General features: G+C 44.0%; 1 protein-coding gene across 1 annotated transcript; it reads right to left on the reverse strand.

Annotated features, from left to right (window-relative positions):
* Window positions 1-1,411: 1,411 nt before the first annotated feature.
* NMRK2 (nicotinamide riboside kinase 2) lies at window positions 1,412-19,690 on the reverse strand. The gene is made up of 8 exons (XM_073568489.1): window positions 19,448-19,690; window positions 14,096-14,186; window positions 13,417-13,462; window positions 13,096-13,279; window positions 11,329-11,400; window positions 4,281-4,387; window positions 4,112-4,191; window positions 1,412-1,603 (listed from the first exon to the last, which is right to left on the reverse strand). Exons 1-8 carry the CDS (start codon window positions 19,471-19,473, stop codon window positions 1,598-1,600), a joined length of 612 nt encoding a protein of 203 aa, XP_073424590.1. The 5' UTR covers window positions 19,474-19,690; the 3' UTR covers window positions 1,412-1,597.
* Between the last annotated feature and the right edge of the window lie 372 nt (window positions 19,691-20,062).

Here is a 20,062-nt window from a genome sequence, read left to right on the forward strand (position 1 = left end):
AGTCAAGCAGGGGGAGGTGGTGTTGGGCAAGAAATAGAGTTGGAGTGACAAAGGCTTCAGATCTACAAATAGTTCATCCTCATTTGTGTTTCAATTCAAAACGCTGATTTCTCAGTAATGGAGGAACGGACTGGCCATGTAAAAGTATAGCTGGACTTGCATCTGAGAGTGCAGCAAATAGTTTGGGGTGTAAAATCCTGTTAGCAGATTCCCTTTAAAATCTCTTTGCATACTGGTCCCAGGGTGTAATCTCCTGCTGAGCCTTTCCTGATATAGAACGCTCTGTTTGCTGTAAAAAAAGCTTGTTCAATATGACGGGTTCCTGAAAAGAAATACACACACCTTCTAGCCATAAGGACACTTGTAAAAGCCACATTACGTGTTTGTATTTTAGACACATACATTAAAATGGGTTACTCTATGCTTGGGACAAAAACCTGCGCTCACTGTATGTGTACACAAGCTGCGGAATCATGACAGCATGCTATGCTTACACGGTTATGATTCCTGATTTTTCAGAGTGTGACTGGGCGGTCACAAGACCCCATACATGCCATCTGCATACACGCAGTCAGGTGCCAACTAGTCTTGTTCAGTAGTGATGAGCAAACATGCTCAGATAACACCTTATCCGAGCATGTTTGCTCATCACTATTGCTCAGCTCCTCTGAATAGAATTGAGAGAAACCAGATGAGACTAGTCAGCACGTGACCGCAAGTATGCCAATTGCATGACCACTAGACGTACCTTGAAATTTTGACAGCATGCTCGCTGGGACAGCAAACTTTTGTCCTAAGCCCAGACAACCCCTTTTAAAAGCATCAAATCATTATGTACTTTCTGAACAAACCTAGTACATTAGCTTTACAAACAATGTGTTTCATGTAGCTTATTATGGTCAGGAGACCGTGACCTTCTGGCCACATTCACACCAGGCATTTTCTTAATGACATTTTAAAGCAAGAAGTCCATTTACAAACCATAGGATTCTGCCCCATGTAAAAGAGGCCTTACAAAGACTGAAGATTCACAGGTTTCTGTTACTTATTTTGATCTTAGCACATTAAAATAACCTTCCAGTCGAAACTGAATATTTGACTCCACATAGGACAAGTATAACAACATGACTCAGTTCCTTTCTTTCCAGAACTCCAGGCTCTGTAGACAGATGGCAACATTGGAAGAACGCCAGGTATGTTGGCTATACAGTGTCCCGTGTACAGTCGCATTTTTAGCTGTGACTGGCAGATCACTTTAAAACATCTTAAGTATATCACAAAATAAATACGTTTTTTGACATTGATAAATCAGATTTTTCTCTATATAGATGCTAAGAAGTACAGCTTCTATATGAAGCAATGGGACCCCATATCTTGGTTTCTATACACATTTACAAGTTAGGACACAATGTTGGATTAGAAGAAATAGTTTATTGGAGAGGAGTGCTTTTGGCTTGAGGTTAAGTTATAAAGTTAATCGACAATAAAAACTTTAAAAAAAAAAAAAAAACTCTAGACCAAGCGAGTGAAATACAGGTGGTGTAAGTTATAATCCAAAAGGCATTTCCAGACAGTAAGGCCACTTGTGTATTGCAACTTAATTCTGCAAACAAAGAAAAACAAGGGTTACATTATCTAGTAATAGATGCTGTAGAATAAATACAATTTAAAAAGGATGTCTCTGTAAATATCGTATGAGCCCACACTGACTGTTCAAACCAAGCTTGGCAAGGCCGAGCAGTTCAGTGTACCTTCTATCCATCTATGCCCTTCTCTGACTTCTGTAAACTCAGAGCTGTCAATCAGAAAGAAGAGGGCTATGACAGATGCAGTACAACTATGTGGAAGGGCCATTGATCTGTTTGGTCAAGCCAAGAATGCACCTCTGCTTGGTATAATAATAATAATAATAATAATAATAATAATAATAATAATAATAATAATAGTATTTATATTGCACCAACATATTCCACAGCACTTTACAATTAAGTGAGGAAATAAATATATATATTTAAAGAGTTGTTTTTTTTCATGACTATGAAAATTGTAGATTCACTCTGAAGGCATCAAAACTATGAATTAACACATGTGGAATTATATAATTAACAAAAAAGTGTGAAACAACTGAAAATATGTCTTATATTCTAGGTTCTTCAAAGTAGCCACCTTTTGCTTTCCACACTCTTGGCATTCTCTTTATGAGCTTCAAGAGGTAGTCACCGGAAATGGTCTTCCAACAGTCTTGAAGGAGTTCCCAGAGATGCTTAGCACTTGTTGGCCCTTTTGCCTTCACTCTGCGGTCCAGCTCACCCCAAACCATCTCGATTGGGTTCAGGTCTGGTGACTGTGGAGGCCAGGTCATCTGGCGTAGCACCCCATCACTCTCCTTCTTGGTCAAATAGCCCTTACACAAGCCTGGAGGTGTGTTTGGGGTCACTCCTGTTGAAAAATAAATGATGGTCCAACTAAACGCAAACCGGATGGAATAGCATGCCACTGCAAGATGCTGTGGTAGCCATGCTGGTTCAGTATGCCTTCAATTTTGAATAAATCCCCAACAGTGTCACCAGCAAAGCACCCCCACACCATCACACCTCCTCCTCCATGCTTCACGGTGGGAACCAGGCATGTCTTAGAGTCCATCCGTTCACCTTTTCTGCGTCGCACAAAGACATGGTGGTTGGAACCAAAGATCTCAAATTTGGACTCATCAGACCAAAGCACAGGATTTCCACTGGTCTAATGTCCATTGTTCTTTAGCCCAAATAAGTCTCTTCTGCTTGTTGCCTGTCCTTAGCAGTGGTTTCCTAGCAGTTATTTTACCATGAAGGCCTGCTGCACAAAGTCTCCTCTTAACAGTTGTTGTAGAGATGTGTCTGCTGCTAGAACTCTGTGGGGCATTGACCTGGTCTATAATCTGAGCTGCTGTTAACCTGCGATTTCTGAGGCTGGTGACTCGGATGAACTTATCCTCCGCAGCAGAGGTGACTCTTGGTCTTCCTTTCCTGGGCCGGTCCTCATGTGAGCCAGTTTCTTTGTAGTGCTTGATGGTTTAAGCCACTGCACTTGGGGACACTTTCAAAGTTTTCCCAGGTTTTTCGGACTGACTGACCTTCATTTTTTAAAGCAATGATGGCCACTCGTTTTTCTTTACTTAGAATTTGTATGATGGCAAGAAAAAAAGCAGCTAACAGTCTATTCAGTAGGACTATCAGCTGTGTATTCACCAGACCTCTGCACAACACAACTGATGGTCCCCAACCCCATTTATAAGGCAAGAAATCCCAATTAAACCTGACAGGGCACACCTGTGAAGTGAAAACCATTTCCAGTGACTACCTCTAGAAGCTCATCAAGAGAATGCCAAGAGTGTGCAAAGCAGTAATCAAAGCAAAAGGTGGCTACTTTGAAGAACCTAGAATATAAGACATATTTAAAGTTGTTTCACACTTTTTTGTTAATTATATATAATTCCACATGTGTTATTTCATAGTTTTGATGCCTGCAGAGTGAATCTACAATTTTCATAGTCATGAAAATAAAGAAAACTAAACTTTTGGTCTGTACTATATATTTATTACACATACATCTAACATGTATGGTCCAGCCATCATTATAATAGGGTATTCCAAATAAGCTGCAAATAGTCATTTTGCTAGTCTTTAAATAGAATTAATGAATATTAAACTTTGAGACCTCCACTTAAGATTGCATTGAAATACAGTTTCCAGAGGAATGTTTGGGCCACTTAGCAATAACTAAGCAAGAGCCCCCAAACCATAATCAAAGTCTTGAATTGGGCATCTATTAAAGGAGCATTCCTTTACTAGAAAAGTTCTGTAATTTTCTACTTTACATCCTGTAGTCCGTAGCAGATTTTACAACATGTCTGCTTGCAGAGATTCCAGAGGATAAAAATCTGCCCAGGTCATGTTCTGCAGTCCAGTTATCAGCTGTGTAATTACTGATATTAGAATAGAAAACTCATCTGGTTCATCTGATCTCAGGGAGGCGGATCAGTTAAACCTGACAGGTTTTCTAGTTTAACGGTGGTCACCCAGGGAGCAAAAATGTATTGATGCTTCTTGGAGATGGATTATAGGGCAGTTACCTCGCTGTTGATCAGGTTCAGCACATCTCCGTGTACTCTGTTGAACAATTCTTCTCTTGTATTTGTCCCATCAAGTTGTTCTATAAAAGAAAAAGAAACACTTTTTTTTGCCATGTGATCATTTGTAGTTACTTGATTCATACAAAAAACACACAGAATAAACACTTACCCACAATTACATTCATTTCCTCCATGATATTTTTGTGCTTCACATACATTGGCCAGACATGGCCATCAAAGAGTCCCGGTGGATCTGGAACTGTGTAATTTCTGGAGCTGTTACAAATGAAACATCAGGCATCAGAAAGGGCTATTGTATCTCGTTATTTGTAATACTAAGATGGTCATGAGATTGTGCCATGCCCGGCATACATGGATACGAATTTGAGTGTAGATATGTATAGTGCTGCGTACTAAGCCAGAGGACGAGCTGAATTTGTCTTCCATGTAATTACTCGGAAACCGTTCTTTTTAGCTTCTCAGAGGATGCCTCTATATGTAGAAAGCCTGGAGTAGCACTGAATGCAGACATCATGATTGAGATTGACATACAAAGATTGGGTTTCATCTTTTTTTTTTTTCTTTTCCATAAGGCTGGGTTAATATTGCGATAGGGGGCTGCGTTTAACGCATCCATTACACAGCGGCACTAACGCTAACGGATGTGTTAACGCCCCCCATAGACGGCCATAATGTAGCGCATCGCTAACGCGTGTCATAATCGGCATGCGTTAGCGATGTGCCGTCATTCTGTGACGGCCCCTCGGACACGGTCTGCAGCGTTCGAGGGTCCGTTACGGCTAGAGCACCAGCGCTAGCGCGATCGCATAATGCGATCAGAAAATAGAGTAGTGTTAGTGCAGTCCGTTTAATGCATGCGATTAATGGACTGCATTAGCGCTATGTGTACCTGGCCTAACTTAATAGCTGCTTGGCTCTGCTCACTTCTACACTGACGTGAGAGATACTGAGGACATTACCACCCCACGTAAATGATGAGACGTGCACACGACCGACAGGTATCGTGCATGTAAACTGTTCAATGAAGCAGAGATGTGCACAAGTCTCAGCAGCTGTTTGGGGTTGTATTGTCATCCCCACCGGTTACCTCCATTCCAATGCAGAAGAGAGCAGCGTCGGACAAGCAAGCCCTTTATTGGCCAGTATAAATAAAATACCGGTAATAGTAAAAATGGAGAGGGCAGCCAAAATGGGTTGGCGCCTCCTGGATAGCGTTCTTGGATTCTGCAAAGTTAAACCTTTAATAACTCATTCACCATACCAAAATAAGTGGGTGGATTTAGAAAGCAACCCCTTTCTTATACTTCTTCATCTCCATGATTACATACAGTATGATACATTGTTGCATTTTTGTGACTTCAAACCCTTAGGTTATGTACACACGGTGCGGATTCTGCTGCGGATCCGCAGCGGATTTGCAGCAGAATTGAGTGTGATGTACAGTACCATTCTTTTCTATGTAAAACAAAATCCACAGAGCACATGCTGCGTTTTTTTCCGCGCACATTTGGTGCGGAATGAAAAAAAGCAGCATGTCACTTCTTTTGTGCGCTTTTGCTGCACTTTTCCACCTGCTCCATTCTAGAAAGCCGCAGGTGGAAAACCGCACAAAACATGCATTAAAAGTGCACAAAAAATGCACTAAATCCGCAGGAAAAATGCAGGTCATTTGACTTGCGGATTTAGTGAATTCTGCGCAGAAAATTCCTAAGCAGAATACGCACCGTGTGCACAGCCTTAAGCACAGGAGTCAAGGGTAGCAAATATATGTCACGGTTAAGGAGAGCATGAATGCAACAGGCTCAGAAGCTGGACCCACTGTATACAAGGCAGATGTTGGCTGCAGTGTGCAGCTAGCATCTGTCTCTAACAGGAGATATTGACAATAGGTGACTCAGTGGTTAGCACTGCAGCCTTGCAGCTCTGGGGTCCTCAGTTGAAATCCCACCAAGGACAACATCTGCAAGGAGTTTGTATGTTCTCCCCGTGTTTGCCTGGGTTTCCTCCCACACTCCAAAGACATACTGATAGGAAATTTAGGTTGTGAGCCCAATCGGGGACAGCGATAATGTCTGTAAAGCGCTGTGGAATTAATGGCGCTATATAAGTGAGTAAAATAAATAGCTTTGATTGCTGCTGTTGAATTATTAAATGCTGCTGTGAATCAATGATGTATTGGTTACCATTGCAGCTGATAAAGGTTTAAAAAAAAAAAAAAAAAATCCTATAAGATTTAAGTTATTTGAAACATATGTTGAGCCAAATTTGAGGTTTTTCAGTCACCACAGTTGCCCCAAAAACATGCAACAAAAAGTGATGGCATATATTAATTATATATATGAAGATCTAGAGTTGTCGGTGTTAGTAATCACCTAGGCAGGTTAACGATGCAACAAGTTTTATTTGTCTCCATACAAGCATTTCAGTAAGTCCAGGTAGATGACCCCAATGTAATGCCCCCAGTCCACGGGATCAGCAACAAGTCAGTAAAAATAGTCCATGGGATAATTCCTAGGGGAATATAGATCTCACAACCGAAGCCCTAGAAAACTTAGTTCCAAGTTCGATAGTCCATTCATGGGTTCCAGGAGCGGCCTTAACTCTGCTCCTTGCGCTTCAGATCCCCAGACACAACTGCCCTCCCCCATCAAGTCTCTCAACTCTACTCCCAACCCCTTAACCAATGTACAATGAATTCACAGCCAGTGTAGTCTCCGGCCAGTCTGCAGTGGTGTGAACCCAAGTGGCCCCCTTGCCGAGAGAAAGAAAGGCACATATTCCCCCACCAGATAAGGTCATTGCATGTAAATACAACATAACTTGAGGTAACTAGTCATCTGTGCTGGGAAAGTATTTCAGTTCCTCACATTCCTCCCCCACTTTTCCAGCACGGCAAGTATTGGGCTCCAATTCATGAAATTGACTATCCTTCTTCTGACCAGGGCTGTGGAGTCGGAGTCGTGGAGTTGGTGCTCATTTTGGTGGAGTCTGAGTCGGTATAAAATGGACCGACTCCTAAAATATATAATAAATTGGGTACAGTAATTCAATGCAGAATATGCTGAATATTTTTTCATAGGAGTTTGGGAAAGTTATGAAATGTCCTATAAATGGCTGTTATATTCCTGATCTAAGGCTACATTCACACACAGCGTTTTTCCTGTATTTTTTGAGGATACGTTTTTCAGCTGCAAAAGCTGATCATCTTTTTAAAAAACTGCATCACCTGAAAGGTTTTTGAGCTCATAGATAATGTTTTCAATAGCAAAAGCAGATTAGAAATCTGCTCTATATATCCATATCTGTCTATCCATATCGTATCTGTTCCAAAAAGAATGAAAACCGGGTAGTACACCAATATATATTCTGTTCTAAATATCTTGATTATTGGATCATAAAAATGATTAAATGTCTGAGGTTCACATTGTACTACAATAAATTTTTCACTTAAATATAAGCAATATGTGTGGGAGTCGGAGTCATGGAGTCGGTGTAAGGGAAATTGAGGAGTCGGAGTCGCAGGTTTGGCTTACCGACTCCACAGCCCTGCTTCTGACGACAATTACCAGAGTTCGTGGCTTCCTCAGTCTGTCTCGATAGTCTATCAGCATTGCTGTGGTCTCTCCCACACTGGCGGGAGGTTATTCGGCATGTCGAGGTCTTCTGATGCAGCGTGAATGAGTCCTTGGCTTCGGGTTGCGACACTGGTCCAGTGGCACACCAACCCTGCTCCTAAGTTGTTGCCCAGCAACACATCCACAGGTAGGTGTCGCACTACCCCCACATCCACCATTCCTTTGCTGTGTCCCCAGCCTAAATGTAGTCGGGCTGTCCGAATGTTCAGAGATTCTCCTCCAGCTACGTGGACTCGAATGTGCCCGGCATTCCCTGGCGAAGTGTCCCCTGCGTCCGCAGTTATGGCAGCTTAATCCACCTCTCCCTGATGTGGGCCGTACTTGGGGTTTTGGGGGACCCCCCCCCCCTTTTCTCGCTCCCAGCATTCCAGCTCCATTGCAGTACACTGTTCACAGGTTGGAAATGCGGATGACGTGGACCCGAATGGGCCCGGCATTCCCTGGCGAAGTGTCCCATGCGTCCACAGCTATGGCAGCTTAATCCCCCTCGCCCTGATGCTGGCCGTACTTGGGGCTTTTGGAGACCTCCCCCTCTTTGTAGAGTACGAAATCCTCGCAGTTCCTCTTCTCGCTGAACCATGGGTCTCGCTGGCCTCTCGGGAAGCCCCTGTTCCCGACTTGCCGGAGCTGTTCTCCCACACCGCCATGGACGATTGGCAGACCAGTCATCAGCCAATCTTGCAGCCTCCTCCAGACTCCGTGGTTTTCTATCCGCCACCCATTCCTTTATGTCACATGGGAGCTTGGACATAAATTGCTCCCGCATGAATATATCCAAGACATGTTCAGCTTCCCGAGCTCCCAGTCCTTGGATCCACCGAGCACATGCTGTACGTAATGTGTTGGCAAACTCCCGGTGCGTATGTGCATTGGGCTTTTCAGTCTCCCGAAACTTCCTCCGGTAGGTTTCAGGTGTGACGGCATACCTCTCCAGTAATGCGCTGCGAATGGTAGCGTAACACCTCTGATCCCCAGAAGACAAGTTATTAAAAGCTTCTCTGGCTTTCCCGGTCAGGCCAACACTCAAAAATCTCGGCCAGTACTCAAAGGACACCTCATGAAGCAGGCAGAGGTTCTCAAATAATCGAAGATGGTCATCAATACCCGTGGTGTCTTCATTAAACAGTGGTATGTCCCGATACCTCAAAGATGCGGGTCCCTCTTTCCAGTTATCCACTGTCATCTGCGCAGAGGGTGGTGGGGTTACAGCTACATGGACACCCAGATATTTGCTTATCACAGCCGCCCGTTCTCTTTCTGTGGCCCGCTCTCCCAGCGCAGCCAGCACCCGCCCCAACTCGGTCAATCGATCCTCTGCCATCGGAATGATTGCCCACGGCTGTTGTCCGTCCACTGGGCTGTCCTCTTCTACATCTAGACTGATCTCCTCCTGTGGGTGTTCTCGATCCCACTCGTCCAAGCGTTGTAATAGGGTATTCCGGTTGTCCGCCATCGACCACTCCAGCTCTCTCCCAGAGCACAGGGCTCTCAGTTGCTCCTACTTGAGTCTCTTGTAGATGGAGTCTGCCTTCTCTTCTGCCAAGTCACCATCAGTAACTTTCTATGTTACGCTGTTCAGAGATAGGTGATCCCACTGCTGCCACCACTTATGAAGATCTAGAGTTGTGGGTGTTAGTAATCACCTAGGCAGGTTAACGATGCAACAAGTTTTATTTGTATCCATACAAGCATTTCAGTAAGTCCAGGTAGATGACCCCAATGTAATGCCCCCAGTCCACGGGATCAGCAACAAGTCAGTAAAAATAGTCCATGGGATAATTCCTAGGGGAATATAGATCTCACAACCGAAGCCCGAGAAAACTTAGTTCCAAGTTCGATAGTCCATTCATGGGTTCCAGGAGCGGCCTTAACTCTGCTCCTTGCACTTCAGATCCCCAGACACAACTGCCCTCCCCCATCAAGTCTCTCAACTCTACTCCCAACCCCTTAACCAATGTACAATGAATTCACAGCCAGTGTAGTCTCCGGCCAGTCTGCAGTGGTGTGAACCCAAGTGGCCCCCCTGCCGAGAGAAAGAAAGGCACATATTCCCCCACCAGATAAGGTCATTGCATGTAAATACAACATAACTTGAGGTAACTAGTCATCTGTGCTGGGAAAGTATTTCAGTTCCTCACATTATATATACATTTCTTTTGGAACATATTATATAACTGAATAAGTGATAATTAAACCTTTACTTTTTCAGTGAGTGCTAATATCACAGTAATTGTTATTGGAAAACATTGACATTTACAACAGAAATTATGCTTAACACTAGAGATGAGCGAATTTGTTCAGGTTCCTGGATCGCGCCCGCTGATCGGCGCCGCAGCTGCATGTGTCGCGGCTGTGTCACAGCACATGCATGGGGAACCCAACAAACAGGCTCTCCATGCATGTGCTGTGACTGTCACAGAACTGCGGCGCCGATCAGCTGATAAGAGGGAACCCCAACAAAATCGCTCATCTCTACTTAACACTAAATTCCCCATATTTTAAATATTTTGCTTCCCAAATCTCCTGTGTCTCTTGGGACAGCCATCCGATTTCGCATAACTTTGTACACCGTTGTTTCATGATGGGACATATCCTCACTATAGTGATTACACCCCAGAATCAAACTATGAAGATTTAGGCTGTTTCTTGGGTGATAAGAAAACTCATGCGTTCTATAGTATTCTGGAACATGATGTCTCTAGATAGGAAAGTTCACCCCGGTCACATTGTTTTACACTATCCCCTAGAATGACTAAGCAAGACTTCATATCATGATCAGGGCTGATGTAAAGTCTGGCAATGTTTAACAAAGTGAAGAAAGTTATATAAAATATATAATTTATTTAGCAATATATTTAAATAAAGGTGATGTTCATAGGACAGTAAAAAAAAAAAAAAAAAAAAAAAAATCTACATAAAGGTGACAACATCCAGGTAATAGATGGCTATTTATATGTGAAGTAATTGAGAAGTGGAAGACTCGTGACCCCAGTACTCCACATAAGCCCCCACTGGCAGTACACGACACATGCTGAGCTCAGTCACTGCCAGCAGCCCTGTACCCGGCGGGGACACGGCTATAGAATGCTGACAGCACACAGCCTCACCATCCTGTCCGCCAGCAGCTGTCTCCTGTGACACAGTACAGTGCTGCGTCCTGCCATTAACCCTGTGCATGCCAGAACTATACACCTGTTACCACTGCTGGCTAATGAAAACACAATGATCATTAAGAACCGACTTGCAGTCAAAACTTTATTTTTATGCCTGCAATCTTAAATGTAGATTATTCTTAACGTATTTTACTACTGTTAAATCTGCTGACCATTTACGCCCTGAGAATATCACCAAGTCCTGTCCATATTTAGATCATCGTCCCGTGATTGCTGCTTTAATAATAACGTTAATAGACGGGAGACAGCAGATGACATTTGGGCGCCCTCCCTGACTGATAACGAATTACTGCAGCTCTGACAATGCTAAAAGCCTAAAAGGTGACCCAAAAAGAGGGAAAAAGAAACTATTACAAGAGAGATTCTTGCAATCACAAAGACTTCGTACCTCCTTCTCCTCTTGCATTCATCGTAGGGTATTGAGATAAAATAACGGTGTGTAAATAACTCAATCAGTGGTCTGCAATGTAAAAAATAAAATATTACTAACATTGATAAACTATGAAAATTATATTACACAGTAAGTCATTATTTCCCTCTACTCCTCTTTGGTCAGACCTCATCTGGAATATTGTGTCCAGTTTTGGGCACCACATTTTAAAAAAGACATCAACAAACTGGAGCAAGTTCAGAAAAGAGCGACCAGAATGGTGACCGGTCTGCAAACCCTGTCTTATGAGGAAAGGTTGCAGGATTTGGGAATGTTTAGTTTGCAAAAGAGAAGACTGAGAGGAGACTTAATAGCTGTCTACAAATATCTAAAGGGCTGTCACATTGTAGAAGGATCAACTTTATTCTCATTTGCACAAGGAAAGACTAGAAGCAATGGGATGAAACTGAATGGGAAGAGACACAGATTAGATATTAGAAAAAACTTTTTGACAGTTAGAGTGATCAATGAGTGGAACAGGCTGCCACGAGAAGTGGCGAGTTCTCCTTCAATGGAAGTCTTCAAACAGAGGCTGGACAGACATCTGACTGGGATGATTTAGCGAATCCTGCTTTGAGCAGGGGGTTGGACCAGATGGCCCAGGAGGTCCCTTCCAACTCTACGATTCTATGATTCTATGAGAACAGAAGTAAAAAAATCTGATTTTACACTCAGGCACGCGAGAGCTACAATTGTTATTTCAAGGCGTTGGCTATTTTATATTAACAGATTTTCGGTCCTGGGGCGTAGTTTTATGCCCAACCCTCGGATAACAGATCCATAGCTTTAGGAACTTCGTCTTATGGAGGTCTACAATACAGTGACATAACTGTGCTATGGGCTATTAGAATTTTTTTTATTTAAGATATAGGGCCAGGATCACGAGTATATATTCTCACCATTGAGCAAATAGGGACGATTATGTAAATGACACTTGATCATAGTCTGATCAGTGTCAGCTTAGTGTCATCAGATTCTCTCAGTCCAATATTTTACACCCACCCATAAACTTGAATGGCCGTGTGTGATCCGATTTGTGGTGCTACTCTCGGCATGCTGCGTTTTTTTTTTTCTGATGCTGAATCGGTATGGGAAAATAATAATGCAGCTCTCCACTGCCTTATAGTAGAACATTAGTCTGAACACTATCCGATAAAACATCTCATAGCACTCGTCCAATGTATACACTAGTGGGAGTGAGCCCTAAAATTATTATTATCATTATGCATTTATATAGCGCCATTTATTCCATGGCGCTTTACATGTGAAAAGGGGAAATATAGACAAGAATAAACATGAGCAAGACCAGGGACACACAAGTACATAACGAGAGGGGACCCTGCCTGCAAGAGCTCACAGTCTACATTGTTCTTCATAATTGTGGAGATACCGCCATTTTTTGCACAAGTGAATGTATAAGGTGGCATTCACAAAAGAGCCATTATGTGGCTCAGAATGAGAATCTATAAGAATCCATGGGTCCATAATACAGAGCTGCTTCTGTGGTAAATCAGATGCCACATGGGGGCCCGTGTACAGGTCAGTATTATACAGTATGACCTACGAGCACAACTCTTCTCAGCACATCACTTGGCTGGATTTACATATGGCTGCTCTGTCTCCATCACATGGGCATCTGGATTTTTACCCAAAAATACTTGATCTGAAACATCTTGAAAACAAACCTAAGATACTTGATCTCAAACATCATGAAAACAAACCTACTCATAGGTGTAAAGAAGAAAACCTTCCACGACCAGAATATGACAAGACTCCTGCTCCTCAGTTCCTGGAGAGGTCTCGCTATCCGGAACATTATTAACGCCATGCGATCGCTCAAACTTCACAGGATCCTTTATCCAGGCCGTGATGGTTTCAACCATGGCTTCAATATCCAAAGCACTTATCACTAGAAAGGAGTCAAACACATTTTTTTTTTAGGTTGCGCGCCTATTCCAGGGTAACTCCATTCTCATGTATTTGCCAGTAACAGCATCCACCGTCACCAGTAATGTAAAGGTAGCGGAGCGGCCGGCACCGTCTTACCATCATACTGCTTAAATCCATCTTCAATCTTGATCTGGTCCTGAGGCTGAAACAGTGATCAAAAAGAAAAATATACAAGAGCATTGTCTATAGGAAGGAGCAACACACACAGCAGACTGACGGGACGTACAACGTGACCTGCTCCATTCCCCAGCAATACAGGTATTACACCTCTGGGCGGCTAATGTGTCTAAAGCCTAAAAAGCAGAAAAACTAAGGAGTAGAAGCGCTAAAACAGAACAATACGTGCCACTATAACATTTTGGAAGTGTCCACTGGCCACGTCTGTCTCCCATATATTTCCTATATGCACCTTAGGAAAATAGATGGAAATCTTGGATGAAGAATTCATGTGGCGAGGGCCGTGAACAAACTTCTCATGAAGGATTTAGTTGCATCTCTATGACTTACACAGATCACCGTCCATTTTTAACGCACAGACCTGTGGATATTGGCTTTTATTTTGGCCCTTATTTCCTTGCTGCGGAACACCTATAATGACTACTGTATGTGGGTCAGTTCCATAAATATCCAATGCTAACAATAGGGAGGCACTAATGTATTACAAAGTCACACAGGGCTACAAATAATACAATGTAACTACAATTTCCTTTTGAATACATCAAACTATAAAAATATATAAAATCACACAAATTACAGGGTAATTCACAGTATCTACCTTGTAGAAGTCATCTTGATGTACAACACAGCAGTTTGGCAGAGCCTTTATTAACCTGTTAGTCAGAGTTGTCTTCCCACCGTTGGTTACGCTAAAACAAGAAGAGGGGAGATGAGGAATATAGAGCGACTGGCACAGTAAATCCATCTGCTGCCTATACCAGGAGCTCGGGTGTAAGGTGTGCAATTACAGAACACGGACCAAAGAAGCTGCTACATTTACTTATCGGCCATGAATGAGGAATGGATGTCCTGTACATATCCTATGTACATGGACATCTATCTATGGATACCGGGGGTCCCTGTAATGTTGATACATAAGTCTTTGATTTGTTCGGAAATTCAGGCCTGGACCCCCCATCCACCCCGGTTCTGCTGAATCAAGGTTAAAACCTGATCCAAGATCAGTACACAGGAGGTCTGGACGGTCACAGCGGACATTAAACAGCTTTACTTCTTCACGAGAGATGCAGAATACAGAGGACGTTATACTGTATATCTAATATATAAAGCTCAATGTGTGTGTGTATGTCTGGGATTGGCATTCGCACCGTCGAAGCTACAGCCACAAAATTTTGCAGTCACACGTCTGGACCCCGAGAGCGTCATAGGCTATGTTGAGAGGCGAAATTTTAACCCCGCGCGTTCCAATTCACCAAACAATTTTGCCTATTATTCTTATCATTTCTATGGTGTTATCGTCCTTCTGTAAAGCTGGAAATAACACAATTTATTACCGTGCCAACACAAACCACCGTCTGACACAGACTGCAGGGGGAGCCCAGTATCACTCAGGACAGGATTAGATACATGGCTCAGCAGTCAGAATCACACAGGATAGGATTAGATACACGGCTCAGCAGCCAGTATAGGATTAGATACACAGCTCAGCACACAGTATCACACAGAATAGTATTCGATACACGGCTCAGCAGACAGTATCACAGAATAGGATTAGATACACGGCTCAGCAGTCAGTATCACACAGGATAGGGTTAGATACACGGCTCAGCAGACGGTATCACACAGAATAGGATTAGATACACTGCTCAGCAGTCAGTATCACACAGGATCGGATTAGATACACGGCTGAGCAGTCAGTAACACACGATAGGATTGGATACACAGCTCAGCAGAGGATTAGGTACACAGCTCAGCAGACATCATCACACAGGATAGGGTTAGATACACAGATACACATGTTGTTTATCAAAAGGCTCTTGAACGAGTTGAAAATAAAATACTATCAATACTTGGGTAATCGTTTAGTTAATTTGTGTTGCAAATCAGTTGGTTACTCTGCCCAGGCAACACCGGGCTCTTCAGCTAGTTGTACTATAATTCCCATTATATGACCCTGACATAAAAGGTATTAATATACAAAGAGGAAAACAGCCTGGATACATCCTAATCAGATGCTTATAAGGCTAAGTGCACACTGCACTTGTGGCAAACAGTCTCCAAAGTCTGGATGAATGCTGTGTAACAAAAGCACAAATCGTACAAAAACGGATACGGCACGTTAAGTAAACTCTAAGCAGGCGCACACCCTCTGTACAGAAACCAAAATATATCATTTTACACTTTTTGCCTGACTGGTATACTGGCACCTATGGAAACATTTTTAAAGTCTTTCCAGGGATATACACTCGGCTAAGCGCACAGACACGCTGTCCAAGAAAGGTAAAGGGTCCAGCTTCTAGTATACATAAAGAAAAAAAATCAAATGTTAGGTAATCCATTAAAAAGTATACAATCTTTGCAAAAGGTTGAAGTGACTGCCCTACAGCGTTTAGCCCTGGTATATAATGCGAAAAAGGACGCTGTCGCATTCAAACCGCGTTTTTGTTTTGTTTTTTTTCTACTGGATGAAATAAAACATCAAATGTTATGTATACTGTATATGCTGGAAGCAGGATCCTTCACCTTTCTTGGACATATCTATCCAAAACACCATGCAGTGGCGTGCTTTCTGGGCTCCCCCTCAAGGGCTGGATTCATTTTGGAAAGAATCATAGAATCATAGAAAGGGTGACATGGATCATTTAATTTATTATATATACGGTATATATCCCCTTCATACAGTCTCTGAGTTATAAAAATAGTCACTAAAGTTCCATAAGTCTTTCCAAGGCTGCGTGGCTCACGGGATTCTTTGGAGGAGTGTCTTTTATTTGCCGCACCCCTGTTAGTAACCATAAAAATTTGTAAATAGAAACTTGACTTTTATTTTTAAAAAATGCAAAGAAAAAAATAAACGTAAACATCAAAAATATAAAAATTATGCATTGCAACTAACATCAAGTTATAGCTCAGCGGATCTACTTCACATATAACCCTGATATAGCCATGGCAAGCGTTATTATGTTGGCTCAAAGGTCCAAGTTAAGAGCACTGATCGCTGGTTGTGATCACACACCTATGACCATCGTCCTGTACTGTATGTAGGGAGGCCCAGGATCTGGTAAAGAACTTGACATTCAGGGACTTGGCAGTGGAGACTCCATTGTCCGCGTTTCCTCTTAGGAATCAACAAACAATGACTGATTGCTCTGCAGCCTGGATACAGATAGTACAGGACAATACAGGGACCGATTACTCTGCAGCCTGGATACAGATAGCACAGGACAATACAGGGACTGATTGCTCTGCAGCCTGGATACAGATAGCACAGGACAATACAGGGACTGATTGCTCTGCAGCCTGGATACAGATAGCACAGGACACTACAGGGACCGATTGCTCTGCAGCCTGGATACAGATAGCACAGGACAATACAGGGACTGATTGCTCTGCAGCCTGGATACAGATAGCACAGGACACTACAGGGACCGATTGCTCTGCAGCCTGGATACAGATAGCACAGGACAATACAGGGACTGATTGCTCTGCAGCCTGGATACAGATAGCACAGGACACTACAGGGACTGATTGCTCTGCAGCCTGGATACAGATAGCACAGGACAATACAGGGACTGATTGCTCTGCAGCCTGGATACAGATAGTACAGGACACTACAGGGACTGATTGCTCTGCAGCCTGGATACAGATAGTACAGGACACTACAGGGACTGATTGCTCTTCAGCCTGGATACAGATAGTACAGGACACTACAGGGACTGATTGCTCTGCAGCCTGGATACAGATAGTACAGGACACTACAGGGACTGATTGCTCTGCAGCCTGGATACAGATAGCACAGGACACTACAGGGACTGATTGCTCTGCAGCCTGGATACAGATAGCACAGGACACTACAGGGACCGATTGCTCTGCAGCCTGGATACAGATAGTACAGGACAATACAGGGACCGATTACTCTGCAGCCTGGATACAGATAGCACAGGACAATACAGGGACTGATTGCTCTGCAGCCTGGATACAGATAGCACAGGACAATACAGGGACTGATTGCTCTGCAGCCTGGATACAGATAGCACAGGACACTACAGGGACCGATTGCTCTGCAGCCTGGATACAGATAGCACAGGACAATACAGGGACTGATTGCTCTGCAGCCTGGATACAGATAGCACAGGACACTACAGGGACCGATTGCTCTGCAGCCTGGATACAGATAGCACAGGACAATACAGGGACTGATTGCTCTGCAGCCTGGATACAGATAGCACAGGACACTACAGGGACTGATTGCTCTGCAGCCTGGATACAGATAGCACAGGACAATACAGGGACTGATTGCTCTGCAGCCTGGATACAGATAGTACAGGACACTACAGGGACTGATTGCTCTGCAGCCTGGATACAGATAGTACAGGACACTACAGGGACTGATTGCTCTTCAGCCTGGATACAGATAGTACAGGACACTACAGGGACTGATTGCTCTGCAGCCTGGATACAGATAGTACAGGACACTACAGGGACTGATTGCTCTGCAGCCTGGATACAGATAGCACAGGACACTACAGGGACTGATTGCTCTGCAGCCTGGATACAGATAGTACAGGACAATACAGGGACTGATTGCTCTGCTGCCTGGTTATAGATGGCACAGGACAATACAGGGACTGATTGCTCTGCAGCCTGGTTACAGATAGCACAGGACATTACAGGGACTGATTGCTCTGCAGCCTGGATACAGATAGTACAGGACATTACAGGGGCTGATTACTCTGCAGCCTGGATACAGATAGTACAGGACACTACAGGGACTGATTGCTCTGCAGCCTGGATACAGATAGCACAGGACATTACAGGGACTGATTGCTCTGCTGCCTGGATACAGATAGCACAGGACATTACAGGGACTGATTGCTCTGCAGCCTGGATAAAGATAGTACAGGACATTACAGGGGCTGATTACTCTGCAGCCTGGATACAGATAGCACAGGACATTACAGGGACTGATTGCTCTGCAGCCTGGATACAGATAGCACAGGACATTACAGGGACTGATTGCTCTGCAGCCTGGATACAGATAGTACAGGACACTACAGGGACTGATTGCTCTGCAGCCTGGATACAGATAGCACAGGACACTACAGGGACTGATTGCTCTGCAGCCTGGATACAGATAGTACAGGACAATACAGGGACTGATTGCTCTGCTGCCTGGTTATAGATGGCACAGGACACTACAGGGACTGATTGCTCTGCAGCCTGGTTACAGATAGCACAGGACAATACAGGGACTGATTGCTCTGCAGCCTGGATACAGATGGTACAGGACACTACAGGGACTGATTACTCTGCAGCCTGGATACAAAGTCGATATTTGGATCTTGATAGTACAGGATCTGTGTCGTCAGGATGTATTGTGTACATAAGATCCAGAAATCATTGCCGGAAACAGAATACAAACTGTCATTACACAGAAGAACGCGCCAAGAAAAAAGGCGGGAAGAGCCGGTGCCACATGGATACATTGATTTATGAACAGTCTGATGTTACTGAACATTTCCTGACATCACTGCACCCCAGCGGTCTAGATTTTTGGGGAAAAAAAATCCAAAGCTGTGTCAGGAATTCCTCCACACAAGCACCGATTGTATAAGCCCCCCCCGTAACGTCAGAGCCCTCCACTACAATCACACGAGGGTCGTCCTAATAACAAGCAGCCAGTCAGTAACCTGGGGACCACCATTCTCACAGTACTATAGCTCCCAGCGTATGGAAAGTGATAGACGGGAGACCCCTGGTCTAGTACTGATGGAGATTGCATCAGCCCTATGGACACATGGGGATCAATCGCAGAATGAGCAGAGTGCTCTCGCTCACAAACCAATCCCTGCAGACAGCAGAATGCTGGGCCTTAGTTCGCCCACGACAGCAAGCAGCAGCTGTTGCGGACTCGGAGCCTCTAGGATTTCGCGCATGCGCAGACACTCACCCGCCAATGCCCACGATGATCTTCATGGCGTGTCTCTATAGTCACCACAATCCAAAACGGGAAAAAAAAACTACAAAATGATGGAAAGTAGTAAAAACCCTAGAGAAACGCAGAGAGCAGAAGGAGTCACCGTCAACTACTTAAAAAAGCCTCCATTATGAAAAGAGCAGCGCACAGCTCGGCCTGTCACACACTGAGGAGAGTCGCGAAAGGAAGAACGATCCCGAGCAGCACAGAGGACGCGCAAGGTGCGTCTGCTCCGTCATTGGTCACTCAGTGGGTTGTGGGCGGAGCAACGTGACGTCATCATTTAGCAGAACAAGTGCTGAGGATCTTCACAACTGGCAACACGTGACACACGGTGATGATACAGGGACGTGCATGGGCACACAGTGCCGTGATAGACTCTACACAGTGCGGTAATACAGGGTACACAGTGCGGTAATACAGTGCACACAGCGCGGTAATACAGTGCACACAGCGCGGTAATACAGTGCACACAGTGCCGTGATAGACTCTACACAGTGCGGTAATACAGTGCACACAGTGCGGTAATACAGTGCACACAGTGCGGTAATACAGTGCGGTAATACAGGGTACACAGTGCGGTAATAC

The sequence above is a fragment of the Dendrobates tinctorius genome, unplaced genomic scaffold (genome assembly GCF_039654945.1).
Source record: "Dendrobates tinctorius isolate UK_male_01 unplaced genomic scaffold, ASM3965494v1 ptg000022l, whole genome shotgun sequence".
Taxonomy (NCBI): domain Eukaryota; kingdom Metazoa; phylum Chordata; class Amphibia; order Anura; family Dendrobatidae; genus Dendrobates; species Dendrobates tinctorius.

What these genes read in the sequence shown, in the direction of transcription:
- NMRK2 (XM_073568489.1), bottom strand. Translation starts at nt 19,473, where the DNA reads ATGAAGATCATCGTGGGCATTGGCGG. An exon ending in GAATGCAAGAGGAGAAGGAG is followed by an intron (nt 4,388 to 11,328) that starts GTACGAAGTCTT and finishes CATTTGTAACAG; the next exon opens with CTCCAGAAATTACACAGTTC. An exon ending in GGAAATGAATGTAATTGTGG is followed by an intron (nt 4,192 to 4,280) that starts GTAAGTGTTTAT and finishes TTTCTTTTATAG; the next exon opens with AACAACTTGATGGGACAAAT.